The 14,689-nt window shown below is 40.8% G+C and overlaps 1 protein-coding gene across 3 annotated transcripts; it reads right to left on the bottom strand.

The window, feature by feature from the left end:
* Nucleotides 1–379: 379 nt before the first annotated feature.
* LOC120039568 (zinc finger protein 883-like) lies at nucleotides 380–12,990 on the bottom strand. Of its 3 annotated transcripts, none has more exons than XM_038984986.1 (7): nucleotides 12,931–12,990; nucleotides 11,860–12,025; nucleotides 8,552–8,974; nucleotides 6,672–7,016; nucleotides 2,677–3,081; nucleotides 1,668–2,549; nucleotides 380–1,155 (listed from the first exon to the last, which is right to left on the bottom strand). In XM_038984986.1, the coding sequence occupies exons 1-7, from the start codon at nucleotides 12,952–12,954 to the stop codon at nucleotides 1,103–1,105; spliced, it is 2,298 nt and encodes a 765-aa protein (XP_038840914.1). In that variant the 5' UTR covers nucleotides 12,955–12,990; the 3' UTR covers nucleotides 380–1,102. The 3 variants fall into 3 exon arrangements, with proteins under 3 accessions (XP_038840914.1, XP_038840915.1, XP_038840916.1); XM_038984987.1 differs by having other exon boundaries at nucleotides 12,435–12,965; XM_038984988.1 differs by lacking the exon at nucleotides 6,672–7,016.
* Nucleotides 12,991–14,689: the final 1,699 nt, after the last annotated feature.

The following is a 14,689-nucleotide window of genomic DNA, read 5'->3' as shown; positions in this document are numbered from 1 at the left end:
TAGGGTCTACACATGAATCTGTCCGAGTGGAACTGATGGCCGACTAGCTTCAATAAGGATGGTTTCTACTGACTCCTTGTGGATTTGTCTAACTGGATAAGAACGGCATTCTCCTTCAATAATAATGAACGTCGACACGAGTTTTAACTTTTGAAGCCATACACACACACATTAGTACATTCACGTTCAGTAAATTCACAAAATTATTGTTCTTTTATAATTAACACTTAGCTCTAAAGTATAAGCAACTGCAAGAAAAAGAGCTGCGATGTGGCCTATTCATTCAGCAATTACGAAATGGGCAGCGACAGAAATTCAGATGATGTTGAGGCCTTAACCGCAGAGAAAGACAGAAACCCAGACTCAGCGGTTAGCCTGCTATTTGAAGTATTTTATTAGGCCTACGCGGTCTAAAAAGGAAGGACAATACAATCACAAGGATTCACTTTTATAGACGGACAGACGCACTGAAAAGGGAAAACAACCCTGCAATATGAGCTGGAATTACATGGGTATATTACTGAACTTTTTGATTAACAAAAATATTTGAACGGGAAGAGACTGTCACTGGCAAACATGGTTACGAGGAAGGGATACTATAATATAATATGTTGTTGGGTCTCTATCTCAACCCCCCCATGGAGAAAATCACCAGAGATAATTATTACACACAAAGTAAGGAAAAACAATTAAATGCATCATTCTTATATTACCTAAAATTATTAATAAGATACTAATGAGATAGACCTATATAAGCAATATAACAACGCAGATGTACAAACTATGGCAAAAAGCTCTGGCTACATTCAGCACAGCTGTAAGGTTTCTCTTCTGTATGAACTGTATTGTGCATTTTAAAGGTCTGATCTTGCTAAAGCCTTCCCACAGACAGAACAGGGGTAAGGTTTCTCTCCATGCGTCTCCTTTGTGTGTCCAAAAGTGTAGCTTCATGAGGTCTGCTCGTCTAAAACTCTTCCCACAAACAAAACAGCTGTACGATTTCTCTCCTGTGTGCGTTGTCATTTTGTCTTTTCAGATCAAATAACCGTAGCCAGTCTTTCCCACACACAGAGCAACTGTATCTCTGAGCTTTGAGATTCCCCTAGGTTTCTTTAGGTTCTCCTGATGTAGAGGCTCTCCCCTCCGAACTCCCGTCTGAGTGAATGAGAAAACATAGGTTAAAAGGTCCAGTGCAGTCAAAAATGTGATTTCCTGTCTTTTATACACATTTCCACACTATGATGTTGGAAAAAAAATACTGTGAAATTATGATAATACCCTTTTAGTGTAAGAGCTGTTTGAATTTTCAGCCTGTTTTGGTGGGATGGAGTTTTGGCCTGCCTGGTGACATCACCAGACGGTAAAGTAGTTAACAGACCAATAAGAGAGTTCCAAACCTCTTTGCTAATAACAGCTAGTTTTCAGGTTTCCCCTCCCTACTCAGACAACTCCCTGACAGTCCCAGCAAAATCCTTGCATGAGATGTTGCTTGTTTATTTTTTACCATTTTAATTGAAAACAATCACAGTAAGGTACTTACTTTTTACCCAGAAATGATTTCATATGGAGTAAAAAATGGCTGCATTGGATTTTTAAATAAAAGAGCGATGTTCATTCAAAGTCAATATTGTATTAATGTAATTCATGGCTGTTCTGCTTCCACTTACCGAGACGATGAAGATCCCAACCAACCTCTTCTCCATCTGAATTAATCAGACCACCAACTTCCTCTTCCTCATATTCTCCCTCCCTCTCTCCTTCAATTGTAACAGGGTTTTGAAACTCAACAGGTGGTAAACCAACATGTGTTTTCTGGTGTCTCTGAAGTTTTTGAGAACTAATGAAGCTCTGGCCGCATTTAGCGCAGTTGTAAGGTTTCTCTCCTGTATGATATCTGTGGTGGACTTTAAGGCCTGCTAATCTTACAAAACTCTTCTTGCAGACAGGGCAAGGGTGTCGTTTCTCTCCAGTGTGCACTAACTGGTGGTCTTCAAGATACCCCTTCTCACTGAAACACTTCCCACACACAGAACAGTAGTGGGGTTTCCCTGCATGTTGCAGAGAGTGGTCCTTTAACTGATCTGGACGGCTGAAACACTTCCCACACACAGAACAGCAGTGGGGTTTCCCTGCGTGTTGCAGAGAGTGGTCCTTTAACTGATCTGGACGGCCGAAGCCCTTCCCACACACAGAGCAGGAGTAAGGTTTCTCTTCTGCGTGTAACCACTGGTGCCTTTTCAAGGCTGAGGCGAAACCAAACCTCTTGTCACATTTGGAGCAGACGTAAGGTTTCTCTCCAGTGTGCACTTTCTGGTGGTCTTGAAGATGTCTTTTTACGCGGAACTGCTTTCCACACACAGAGCAAGGGTATGGTTTTTCTCCTGTGTGTATTCTCATATGTATTAGCAGTGATGATAGCTTTTGGCAATCTCTTCCGCACACTGAACAGCAGTGAGAGCTCTTTGCTGTGTGATTCTCCTGTTTTGTTTTAGGTTCTCCTGATGTAGAGTGACTCACTTCACTGTCAGTGCAGTGGTCATGTCTCTCTGCTGTGGGATAAGATTGGATGGATAAACGATGCGAAAATGTGGAATTGTCACTATAGTTTTAAAAGTTATGTATACATTTTTTTTTTCTTCTATTCAACCCCTTACAGAATAAATCCCTTTAACTTACCAAAAGCAGGATCCTCCTCCTCCTCTTTCACTTTGATAACCAGTGCTGGTATAAGACCATGACTCTCTCTTGTGTGCGTTCTCTGGTGTTTGGTAAGATTTGACGATGAAGAGAAACTTTCCCCGCACACGGAGCAACTGTACAGCTTCTCTCCTGTGTGCATTGTCTGGTGTTTTTTCAGGTTTCCTTTGTCACTGAATTGCTTCCCACAGACAGAGCAGGAGTACGGTTTTTCTCCTGTGTGAGTTCTCATATGTATTTGTAACTTTGATAACTTGTGACAGTTTTTTCCACACACTGAACAAAAGTGAATCTTCTTAGCTGTGTGATTCCCCTGGTGTTGTTCAGGTAGTGCTGATGTAGAGGGACTTCCTTCACTGTCAGAGCAGTGGTCATGTCTCTCTGCTGTGGGATAAGATGGGATGGATAAACAATGTGTATTGTGGAACTAACTATATACAGTGGGGAGAACAAGTATTTGATACACTGCCGATTTTGCAGGTTTTCCTACTTACAAAGCATGTAGAGGTCTGTAATTTTTATCATAGGTACACTTCAACTGTGAGAGACGGAATCTAAAACAAAAATCCAGAAAATCACATTGTATGATTTTTAAGTAATTCATTTGCATTTTATTGCATGACATAAGTATTTGATCACCTACCAACCAGTAAGAATTCCGGCTCTCACAGACCTGTTCGTTTTTCTTTAACCTGTTATGGCTGCAAGGGGCAGTATTGAGTAGCCAGTTAAATCGTGCCCATTTCAAACGGCCTCGTACTCAATTCTTGCTCCTACAATATGCACATTATTATTACTATTGGATAGAAAACACTCTCTAGTTTCTAAAACCGTTTGAATTATTTCTCTGAGTGAAACAGAACTCATTCTGCAGCACATTTCCTGACCAGGAAGTGGAATGTCAGAAATCGATGCTCTGTTCAACTTCCTGCCTATACATGGGCATGATACGTAAGAGTCTACGTACACTTCATACACCTTCCCCTGGTTGTCAAGAGGCGGTGAGAGAAGAAATGTTGTGTTTATCTTGGTCTGAGGTGGAATAAAAGCTCTTTGTTTGACGTGACCGTCCACTTCCTGTTTCTGGAGCGCGCGAAAGGGGACATGGATTTGCCTTCTGTTTAGCTGTCGTTATGAACGACTAACATCTCCGGGATAGATTTTATTTGATACATGTGACCATATCATCGTAAAGTATGTTTTTTCAATATAGTTTCATCAGATTATTGAAAAATTTTCGGGAGTTTTGCCGTGTTCCGTTCTCTGACTTTGTTGACGTTGGAGAACTTTGTTCCACTTGGCAAGTGCGCTTCCTAAATCGAGAGGGAAAATGAAGGTTCTAAATCCAAACACCGACTGTTCTGGACAAAGGACACCTTGTCCAACATTCTGATGAAAGATCAGCAAAAGTAAGAAATATTTTATGATGCTATTTCATATATCTGTTGAACTGTGTACTAGTCGTGGGCGGCCAACGTTTTGGCTACTCTAAGCTATACCGAAGCTGCATAACGTAATGAAGTTATTTTTAGAATTCTAACACTGTGATTTCATTAATAACTAATGGATCTATCATTTCCTATACAACATGTATTTTTTAGTTATGTTTATGAATAGCTATTTGGTCAGAATATGTGTGTCAGAAAAAGTGTCAGTAAAATATCCGAACGTTGTGGGAAATAGTAGCTACGTTAGCATAATGGGTAACCACTGATTTCAGCTCTAAATATGCAAATTTTTGAACAAAACATAAGTGTATGTATAACCTGATGTTATAGGACTGTCATCTGAGGAAGAAAATCAAGGTTAGTCAAAAATTATATATCTTTTGCCTGTTTGTTACGATCGCTTACTTTTGCTACTGGGAAATTGCTTGTGTTTTTGGCTATTGTGGCTACGCTAATATAACGCTACATTTTGTTTTCGCTGTAAAACACTTGATAAATCGGAAATATTGTCTGGAATCACAAGATGCCTGTCTTTCAATTGCTGTACACTATGTATTTTTCAGAAATGTTTTATGATGAGTAATTAGGTATTTGACGTTGGTGTCTGTAAATATTATGGCTGCTTTCGGTGCAATTTCTGATTGTAGCTGAAATGTAAACTATGATTTATACCTGAAATATGCAAATTTTTCGAACAAAACATATGCTATACAATAAATATGTTATCAGATTGTCATCTGATGAAGTTGTTTCTTGGTTAGTGGCTATTTATATCTTTATTTGGTCGAATTTGTGATAGCTACTGATGGAGTAAAAAACTGTTGGAGTAAATAAGTGGTGTCTTTTGCTAACGTGGTTAGCTAATAGATTTACATATTTTGTCTTCCCTGTAAAACATTTTAAAAATCGGACATGTTGGCTTGATTCACAAGATGTGTACCTTTCATATGCTGTATTGGACTTGTTAATGTGTGAAAGTTAAATATTTAAAAAAAAAAAATTTTGAATTTCGCGCCCTGCACTTTGAGCTGGCTGTTGTCATAAGTGTACCGGTGTCGGGCTTGCACGCCAAACAGGTTAAGAAGCCCTCCTGTTCTCCACTCATTACCTGTATTAACTGCACCTGTTTGAACTCGTTACCTGTATAAAAGACACCTGTCCACACACTCAATCAAACAGACTCCAACCTCTCCACAATGGCCAAGACCGAGAGCTGTGTAAGGACATCAGGGATAAAATTGTAGACCTGCACAAGGTTGGGATGGGCTACAGGACAATAGGCAAGCAGCTTGGTGAAAAGGCAACAACTGTTGGCGTAATTATTAGAAAATGGAAGTTCAAGATGACGGTCAATCACCCTCGGTCTGGGGCTCCATGCAAGATCTCACCTCGTGGGGCATCAATGATCATGAGGAAGGTGAGGGATCAGCCCAGAACTACACGGCAGGACCTGGTCAATGACCTGAAGAGAGCTGGGACCACAGTCTCAAAGAAAACCATTAGTAACACACTACGCCGTCATGGATTAAAATCCTGCAGCGCACGCAAGGTCCCCCTGCTCAAGCCAGCGCATGTCCAGGCCCGTCTGAAGTTTGCCAATGACCATCTGGATGATCCAGAGGAGGAATGGGAGAAGGTCATGTGGTCTGATGATACAAAAATAGAGCTTTTTGGTCTAAACTCCACTCGCCGTGTTTGGAGGAAGAAGAAGGATGAGTACAACCCCAAGAACACCATCCCAACCATGATGCATGGAGGTGGAAACATCATTCTTTGGGGATGCTTTTCTGCAAAGGGGACAGGACGACTGCACCGTATTGAGGGGAGGATGGATGGGGCCATGTATCGCGAGATCTTGGCCAACAACCTCCTTCCCTCAGTAAGAGCATTGAAGATGGGTCCTGGCTGGGTCTTCCAGCATGACAACGACCCGAAACACACAGCCAGGGCAACTAAGGAGTGGCTCCGTAAGAAGCTTCTCAAGGTCCTGGAGTGGCCTAGCCAGTCTCCAGACCTGAACCCAATAGAAAATCTTTGGAGGGAGCTGAAAGTCCGTATTGCCCAGCGACAGCCCCGAAACCTGAAGGATCTGGAGAAGGTTTGTATGGAGGAGTGGGCCAAAATCCCTGCTGCAGTGTGTGCAAACCTGGTCAAGAACTACAGGAAACGTATGATCTCTGTAATTGCAAACAAAGGTTTCTGTACCAAATATTAAGTTCTGCTTTTCTGATGTATCAAATACTTATGTCATTCAATAAAATGCAAATTATTTACTTAAAAATCATACAAATGTGATTTTCTGGATTTTTGATTCCGTCTCTCACAGTTGAAGTGTACCTATGATAAAAATTACAGACCTCTACATGCTTTGTAAGTAGGAAAACCTGCAAAATCGTCAGTGTTTCAAATACTTGTTCTCCCCACTGTATATTTTTTCCCTTTCAATAACTGAAAATAATGCAAAGATTGATTTTTTTTTAAAGTTAGGCAATTCCTGCCCTTACAGAATAAGTCCCTTTAACTTACCAAAAGCAGGATCCTCTTCCTCCTCTTTCACTTTGATAACCAGTGCTGATGTTAGACCACACTCTTCTACAGCTACAGACACTTGACTCTCTCCTGTGTGCAACGTCTGGTGTTTTTTCAGGTTTCCTTTGTCACTGAATTGCTTCCCACAGACAGAGCAGGAGTAAGGTTTTTCTCCTGTGTGAGTTCTCATATGTATTTGTAGTTTTGATAACTTGTGACAATTTTTTCCACACACTGAACAAAAGTGAATCTTCTTAGCTGTGTGATTCCCCTGGTGTTGTTCAGGTAGTCCTGATGTAGAGGGACTCCCTTCACTGTCAGAGCAGTGGTTAGGTCTCTCTGCTGTGGGATAAGATAGTTTTTCATTTCAATCCTATGTAAAAATGTGGAACTGTAACGATATATACTTTTCCCTTAGAATAACAAAGTAATATAAAGATTGATAAAAACAAATGTTTTTCTATTCAAACCCTTACAGAATAAGTCCCTTTAACTTCTCTAGGGTAGGGGACAGCATTTCCACGTTTGGATGAAAAGCATACCCAAATTCAACTGCCAGTTACTCATCCCCAGGAGATAAGATATGCATATTATTAGTAGATTTGGATAAAAAAAACACTCTGAAGTTTCTAAAACTGTTTGAATCATGTCTGTGAGTATAACAGAACTTATTTAGCAGGTGAAACCCCGAGGACAAACCATTCAATGTTTTTGTTGTTGTTGAGGTCACTGTCTTTTCAATGAGTTTTCATTGGGAAACCAGATTTCTAAGCGAATTGCTTGCAGTTCCTACGGCTTCCACAACAGTCCTGAGAAATAGGTTGAGGTTATTCCTTTGTGTAATGAAGAAATACGGCCATCTTGAAGTTTAGGCACTCCAGGTGTCCTGGACATGCGCTTCAATCAAACAGAAGGCATGCTACATATCGTTTTAATCCTGTATGGAATTGTATCGATTATTAACGTAAAAATACCTAAAGTTGTATTACAAAAGTAGTTTGGCAAAGTTTACAGGTAACCTTTGAGATATTTTGTCGTCACGTTTGAGCAAGTTGGAACCGGTGTTTTTCTGGATCAAACGCGCCAAATAAATGGACATTTTGGATATATATCGACGGAATTAATCGAACAAAAGGACCATTTGTGATGTTTATGGGACACATTGGAGTGCCAACAACAGAAGCTCGTCAAAGGTAAGGCATGAATTATATTTTTATTTCTGCGTTTTGTGTGGCGCCTGCTGGGTTGAAATGTTTTCTCTCTTTTGTTTACTATAAGTGCTATGCTCAGATAATAGCATCGTATGCTTTCGCTGAAAAGCCTATTTGAATTCTGACATGTTGGCTGGATTCACAACCAGTGTAGCTTTAATTTGGTATCTTTCATGTGTGATTTAATGAAAGTTTGATTTTATAGTAATTTTCATAGTAAATCATTTTAATACAGTAGCGTCTTGCCTAAACTCAGATTTTTGGATATAAATATGAACTTTACCGAACAAAACATATGTATTGTGTAACATGAAGTCCTATGAGTGTCATCTGATGAAGATCATCAAAGGTTAGTGAATCATTTTATCTCTATTTCTGCTTTTTGTTACTCCTCTCTTTGGCTGGAAAAATGGCTGTCTTTTTCTGTGACTTGGCTCATACCTAATATAATTGTTTGGTGTGCTTTCGTCGTAAAACCTTTTTGAAATCGGACACTTAGGCTGGATTTACAACAAGTGTAGCTTAAAAATGGTGTAAAGTACTTGTAAGCTTGAGGAATTTAAATTATGGGATTTCTGTTGTTTTGAATTTGGTGCCCTGCAGTTTCACTGGCTGTTGACGAGGTGGGACGCTACCGTCCCACATACCCTAGAGAGGTTAACTTACCAAAAGCAGGATCCTCTTCCTCCTCTTTGATAACCAGTGCTGATGTAAAACCACACTCTTCTACAGCTACAGACACTGGACTCTCTCCTGTGTGTGTTCTCTGGTGTTTGGTAAGATTTGACGATAAAGAGAAACTTTCCCCGCACACGGAGCAACTGTACAGCTTCTCTCCTGTGTGCATTGTCTGGTGTTTTTTCAGGTTTCCTTTCTCACTGAATTGCTTCCCACAGACAGAGCAGGAGTAAGGTTTTTCTCCTGTGTGAGTTCTCATATGTATTTGTAGTTTTGATAACTTGTGACAGTTTTTTCCACACACTGAACAAAAGTGAATCTTCTTAGCTGTGTGATTCCCCTGGTGTTGTTCAGGTAGTCCTGATGTAGAGGGACTTCCTTCACTGTCAGAGCAGTGGTCAGGTCTCTCTGCTGTGGTAAAGACATGAGTATGGATTAACTCAAATTAGTCAACACCCTGACTGAGTCAAAATGTTTGTTCCTGACTAAACAGAAAATAAATACTGTAAAATTATAGGATCCATACTTTTCCCGAAAATGCTACATGTTAGCTTTTCCCATGAGATAGCTTAGGGCTAACTGTGCCAGGTTAACCACCAGAGGGATATTCTAAACCTCCAAATCAAATAAAATCAAATGTTATTGGTTGTTTACACAGAGTATTCTGTCGTTGTTATAGCAGGTGAAGCTAACTGCTTATGTTTCTAGCTCCAACAGTGCAGTATTACCTAACAATACAAAACAATACATACAAATCCCACCAAAATGTATCAGAACAGTCTGGAATATATATAGAATGGTGTGTATAGACAGTATGGACAGTACATGAATAGAAAAGGTGTGTACAGCAGTAGTTATATAGGATGGTGTGTATAGACAGTAGTTATATAGGATGGTGTGTATAGACAGTAGTTATATAGGATGGTGTGTATAGACAGTAGTTATATAGGATGATGTGTATAGACAGTAGTTATATAGGATGGTGTGTATTGACAGTATATGAATAGAAAAGGTGTGTACAGCAGTAGTTAAATAGGATGAGCATTGACTAGAATACAGTATATACATATGAAGTCGGTAAAACAGTATATAAACATAATTGCACATCTATCACTCCAGTATTAATGCCAAATTGTAATTATTCGCCTCTACGGCCTACCTCACTTTATTAAATTTTTTTTTTTTTTAATTTGACCTTTATTTATCCAGGTAGGCCAGTTGAGAACAAGTTCTCATTTACAACTGCGACCTGGCCAAGATAAAGCAAAGCAGTGCGACACAAACAACAACACAGAGTTACACATGGAATAAACAAACATACAGTCAATAATATAGTAGAAAAGTCTATATACAGTGTGTGCAAATGAGGTAAGATAAGGGAGGTAAGGCAATAAATAGGCCATAGTTGCGAAGTAATTACAATTTAGCAATTAAACACTGGAGTGATAGATGTGCAGAAGATGAATGTGCAAGTAGAGATACTGGGGTGAAAAGGAGCAAAAACAAAATGGGGATGAGGTAGTTGGATGGGCTATGTACAGGTGCAATGATCTGTAAGATGCTCTGACAGCTGATGCTTAAAGTTAGTGAGGGAGATATGAGTCTCCAGCTTCAGTGATTTTTGCAATTCGTTCCAGTCATTGGCAGCAGAGAACTGGAAGGAAAGGCGGCCAAAGGAGGAATTGGCATTGGGGGTGAGGAACAGTGAACGGAGGAAATGTCATGCTGAAACAGGAAAGGGCCTTCACCAAACTGTTGCCACAAAGTTGGAAGCACAGAATCGTCTAGAATGTTATTGTATGCTGTAGCTCTAAGATTTCCCTTCACTGGAACTAAGGAGCCTAGCCCGAACCATGAAAAACAGCCCGAGACCATTATTCCTCCTCCAACAAACTTTACAGTTGGCACTATGCATTCCGGCACAATTCATCAATCCAGAAAAAGTGTTAGCACTGCTCCAGAGTCCAATGGCAGCGAGCCTTACACCACTCCAACCGACGCTTGACATAGCGGATGGTGATCTTAGGCTTGTGTGCGGCTGCTCGGCCATGGAAACCCATTTCATGAAGCTCCCGACAAACAGTTATTGTGCTGAAGTTACTTCCAGAGGCAGTTTGGAACTCGGTAGTGAGTGTTGCAACTGAGGACAAGACGATTTTTACGCTCTACAGCACTCGGCAGTCCCGTTCCGTGAGCTTGTGTGGCCTACCACTTCGCGGCTGAGCCGTTGTTGCTCCTAGACGTTTGCACTTCACAATAACAGCACTTACAGTTGATCGGGGCAGTTGAGCTCTTCAGTACGGGCCATTCTATTACCAATGTTTGTTTATGGAGATTGCATGGCTGTGTGCTTGATTTTATACACCTGTCGGGTGCAGCTTAATTAGCCAAATCCACTAATTAAAAGTATGTCCATGTAGTGCATCTTACTCAATGGTAGGAATAGGTTTGGTCCAGATCAGATGTTGGTATTTATTGACTAGTATGTGAATCCTATAAATCAAAAGGGCCAATTTGGATGCAATCAATTAGCTTCATTTCTCAGAGATGAAATGTAATTTCAACAAAATAATGTTGCAGGAATGCTAATCTTACCTGTTACTAACTACAGACACTATTTCATAAGAATCATTGTGATGGTGGGTGTCATGGCTGAAATGACATGGAATGATTCAGGGGTAAACAAAACGTATTACTATTTTCCAGCTATTATCGGTCATTCTCCTGTGTTTTTATTCCATAAACAATTAACTTTTTATTGAAATAAACAGATAGTCCATATGTAGCTGCTATACAGATGGTCACACTATCTGTTGATAAGCAACTGCTTGCCAAGGTTACGGTTAGGGTTATGTTTAGAATAAGGGTAAGGTTAGGGCCAGGGTTATGTTTAGAATAAGGGTAAGGTTAGGGCCAGGGTTATGTTTAGAATAAGGGTAAGGTTAGGGCTAGTGGATCAGAGTCTGCTAAATGACTCACTACTGTAGAGGCTCTGGATCAGAGAGTCTGCTAAATGAATCACCACTGTAGTGGCGTTGGATCAGAGAGTCTGCTAAATGACTCACTACTGTAGTGACTCTGGATCAGAGAGTCTGCTAAATGACTCACTACTGTAGTGGCTCTGGATCAGAGAGTCTGCTAAATTACTATGTAAATGTATTAGTTGACATGCTACTGATAGTCTGTAGAAAATCAACAGGTGGACTATCCAAATAAAGTGTTACCAATTAAACTGCTATATATGGAATGGAACTGTATAATCTCTGAGATTTAATTAATTAAGCATGTTTATTTACCAGTATTATCCATGTCCCAGTCTTCCTCCTCCTTGACTACAATGTTAAATCTGGGTATTTCACTGCAGTTGTCGATGTCTCTATGGTTAGAGTCAGGAACCAGTGACTCTGGAGGGTTGGGTTCAGTGGAGCAGGAGAGATGGGGGTTGGACGGGTCCGCAGAATACTAAAACAAAGAATAAGAATGAATTAGTTATATATACCCATCAGAACCCAAAATCTAAACTTGTTTTACTCCGATGTTTGTAAACAAACTAAATGTAAACAAACACTATATAACCTCAAAACATGGTTAAAACTATCATGTTCATATCATGGATGGTCAGTGCTTGCATCAATAGCCCATATCATGGATGGTCAGTGCTTGCATCAATAGCCCTGTTTATGAATTTGAGAGTGGTTACATTTCTTCAGGCCACCCCTCAACTTTTTATGAGCTTTAAAGAGGGGAAGCAAGATGTGATTGTTTCAACTGATGATTTCCGCTTTAATAAATAGCTAAATGAATTAGCTAACTAGCCAATACTTTAGGCATATCCATCCCGACTGGTTTAGCATTAGTTATAGTCACTCACCTCATTCATCGTGAATTCTTCAGAAATAGTTTCCTATGAAAGAGTTTGGTCACTGAATTAAACTAAAGCAGATTCTCCTCAAATCCCCGACAGTTCACCACGAGGTCACATTAGCTAGCGGATTACTTTCCATACAACTCAGCTAGCTAACTAGCTAGGCCAACGGTAGCTATATAATTTACTTTCCTATACCAGATAGCAAAACTGTATGAAATTGTCGTTGAAAATATCGCTAGCTCCACTTATATAGTCCGAGTTGGGCAATATCAAAGTCTAATTTAAACGACATCAAATGATATCGGACACCTTTCACACACTACCAAGCTAAGCTAGCTATCTATCAACAGAAGCGTCTTCTTTCATCCCGGCCATCTTCCGGGTTAGATTCTTCTGTCTATCCGCATTACCTCAAATCAGCAGAAGGCTCTTTGGGACACTAGCGTGTTACTAACGTTACAGTTTGATAGAAACCTGAGGAATTATTGACAATATTTACCTGTACACTAAATAATATATTCATGGTTAGCTACCAGTTAGCTACATTAGTCATTTCCTCTTTCCGGTCTAACTTCCGGTTCATACTAGACTCTCCTGCCGACTCATTCTGCATTACCGCCACCACCAGTTCATCTTTTTCTATGGCATCTTGGCGGTCCGCAAACAAACGTTTAAGTGCATGCCGCCACCTACTGTTCTGGACTGTACGATCAATCATGATCTGACCAATTCTGTACCACCATGAAAATATCATAACAACCAAATACTAACTTCTACCAGCCCCCCTCCCCTCCCCTCCCCCCCAAAACACTCCCCAACCCTCCTACCCCATTAAACTGTATGTATATCATGCTGAAACACTCCCCCCTTAGTATTGTTCAGCATGTCAAGAACCATTTCAAATGTAACATCTGTTACCCCCAATATCTCTGAGGAATGATGGAACTACAGTGGAATGATGGAACTACAGTGAGGAATGATGGAACTACAGTGAGGAATGATGGAACTACAGTGGAATGATGGAACAACTGTGAGGAATGATGGAACTACATTGGAATGATGGAACAACTGTGAGGAATGATGGAACTACAGTGAGGAATGATGGAACTACAGTGAGGAATGATGGAACTACAGTGGAATGATGGAACAACTGTGAGGAATGATGGAACTACAGTGAGGAATGATGGAACTACAGTGAGGAATGATGGAACTACAGTGAGGAATGATGGAACTACAGTGAGGAATGATGGAACTACAGTGGAATGATGGAACAACTGGACCTAATGTTGGTTGTGTTTCTGCTGGTCCTGGCTGGTGTTTCTGCTGGTTTGGAGGCCTGTTCAGAAATCTTGCTCTCATGAATGCCTGGTGTCAAAGGACACGTTGAATAATGAATCAAGTTGACGTCATAGCTTTTATTGGCACGGTTATCAATACGACTCGGGTTGTGGAAAGCAGAAATGCCAGATTGTGGAGACTATATACAGGGGGTACCGGTACAGAGTCAATGTGGAGGCTATATACAGGGGGTACCGGTACCGAGTCAATGTGGAGGCTATATACAGGGGGTACCGGTACCGAGTCAATGTGGAGGCTATATACAGGGGGTACCGGTACCGAGTCAATGTGTGGGGTTACAGGTTAGTCGAGGTAATTTGTACATGTAGATAGATGCAAAGTGACTATGCATTGATAATGAGCAGCGAGTAGCAGCAGTGTAAAAATAAAGGAGGAGGGGGTCAATGTAAATAGTCCGGAAGGCCATTTGATTAATTGTTCAGCAGTCTAATGGCTTGGTGGTAGAAGCTGATAAGGAGCCTTTTGGACATAGACTTGGTGCTCCGGGTACCGCTTGCCGTGCGGTAGCAGAGAGAACAGTCTATGACTTGGTGCTCCGGTACCGTTTGCCGTGCGGTAGCAGAGAGAACAGTCTATGACTTGGTGCTCCGGTACCGTTTGCCGTGCGGTAGCAGAGAGAACAGTCTATGACTTGGTGCTCCGGGTACCACTTTCCATGCGGTAGCAGAGAGAACAGTCTATGACTTGGTGCTCCGGGTACCACTTTCCATGCGGTAGCAGAGAGAACAGTCTATGACTTGGGTGACAGGAGTCTTTGACAATTTTTTGGGGGCCTTCCTCTGACACAGCCTAGTATATACAGTACCAGTCAAAAGTTTGGACACGCCAACTCATTCAACCTGTCAAATGTCAGTGAGGACACTTGCTAGTTGGTCCGCGCATGCTTTGAGTAGATGTCC

This window comes from Salvelinus namaycush, unplaced genomic scaffold, assembly GCF_016432855.1.
Source record: "Salvelinus namaycush isolate Seneca unplaced genomic scaffold, SaNama_1.0 Scaffold28, whole genome shotgun sequence".
Classification (NCBI taxonomy): domain Eukaryota; kingdom Metazoa; phylum Chordata; class Actinopteri; order Salmoniformes; family Salmonidae; genus Salvelinus; species Salvelinus namaycush.
This window is presented reverse-complemented; position numbering and strand designations above follow the sequence as displayed.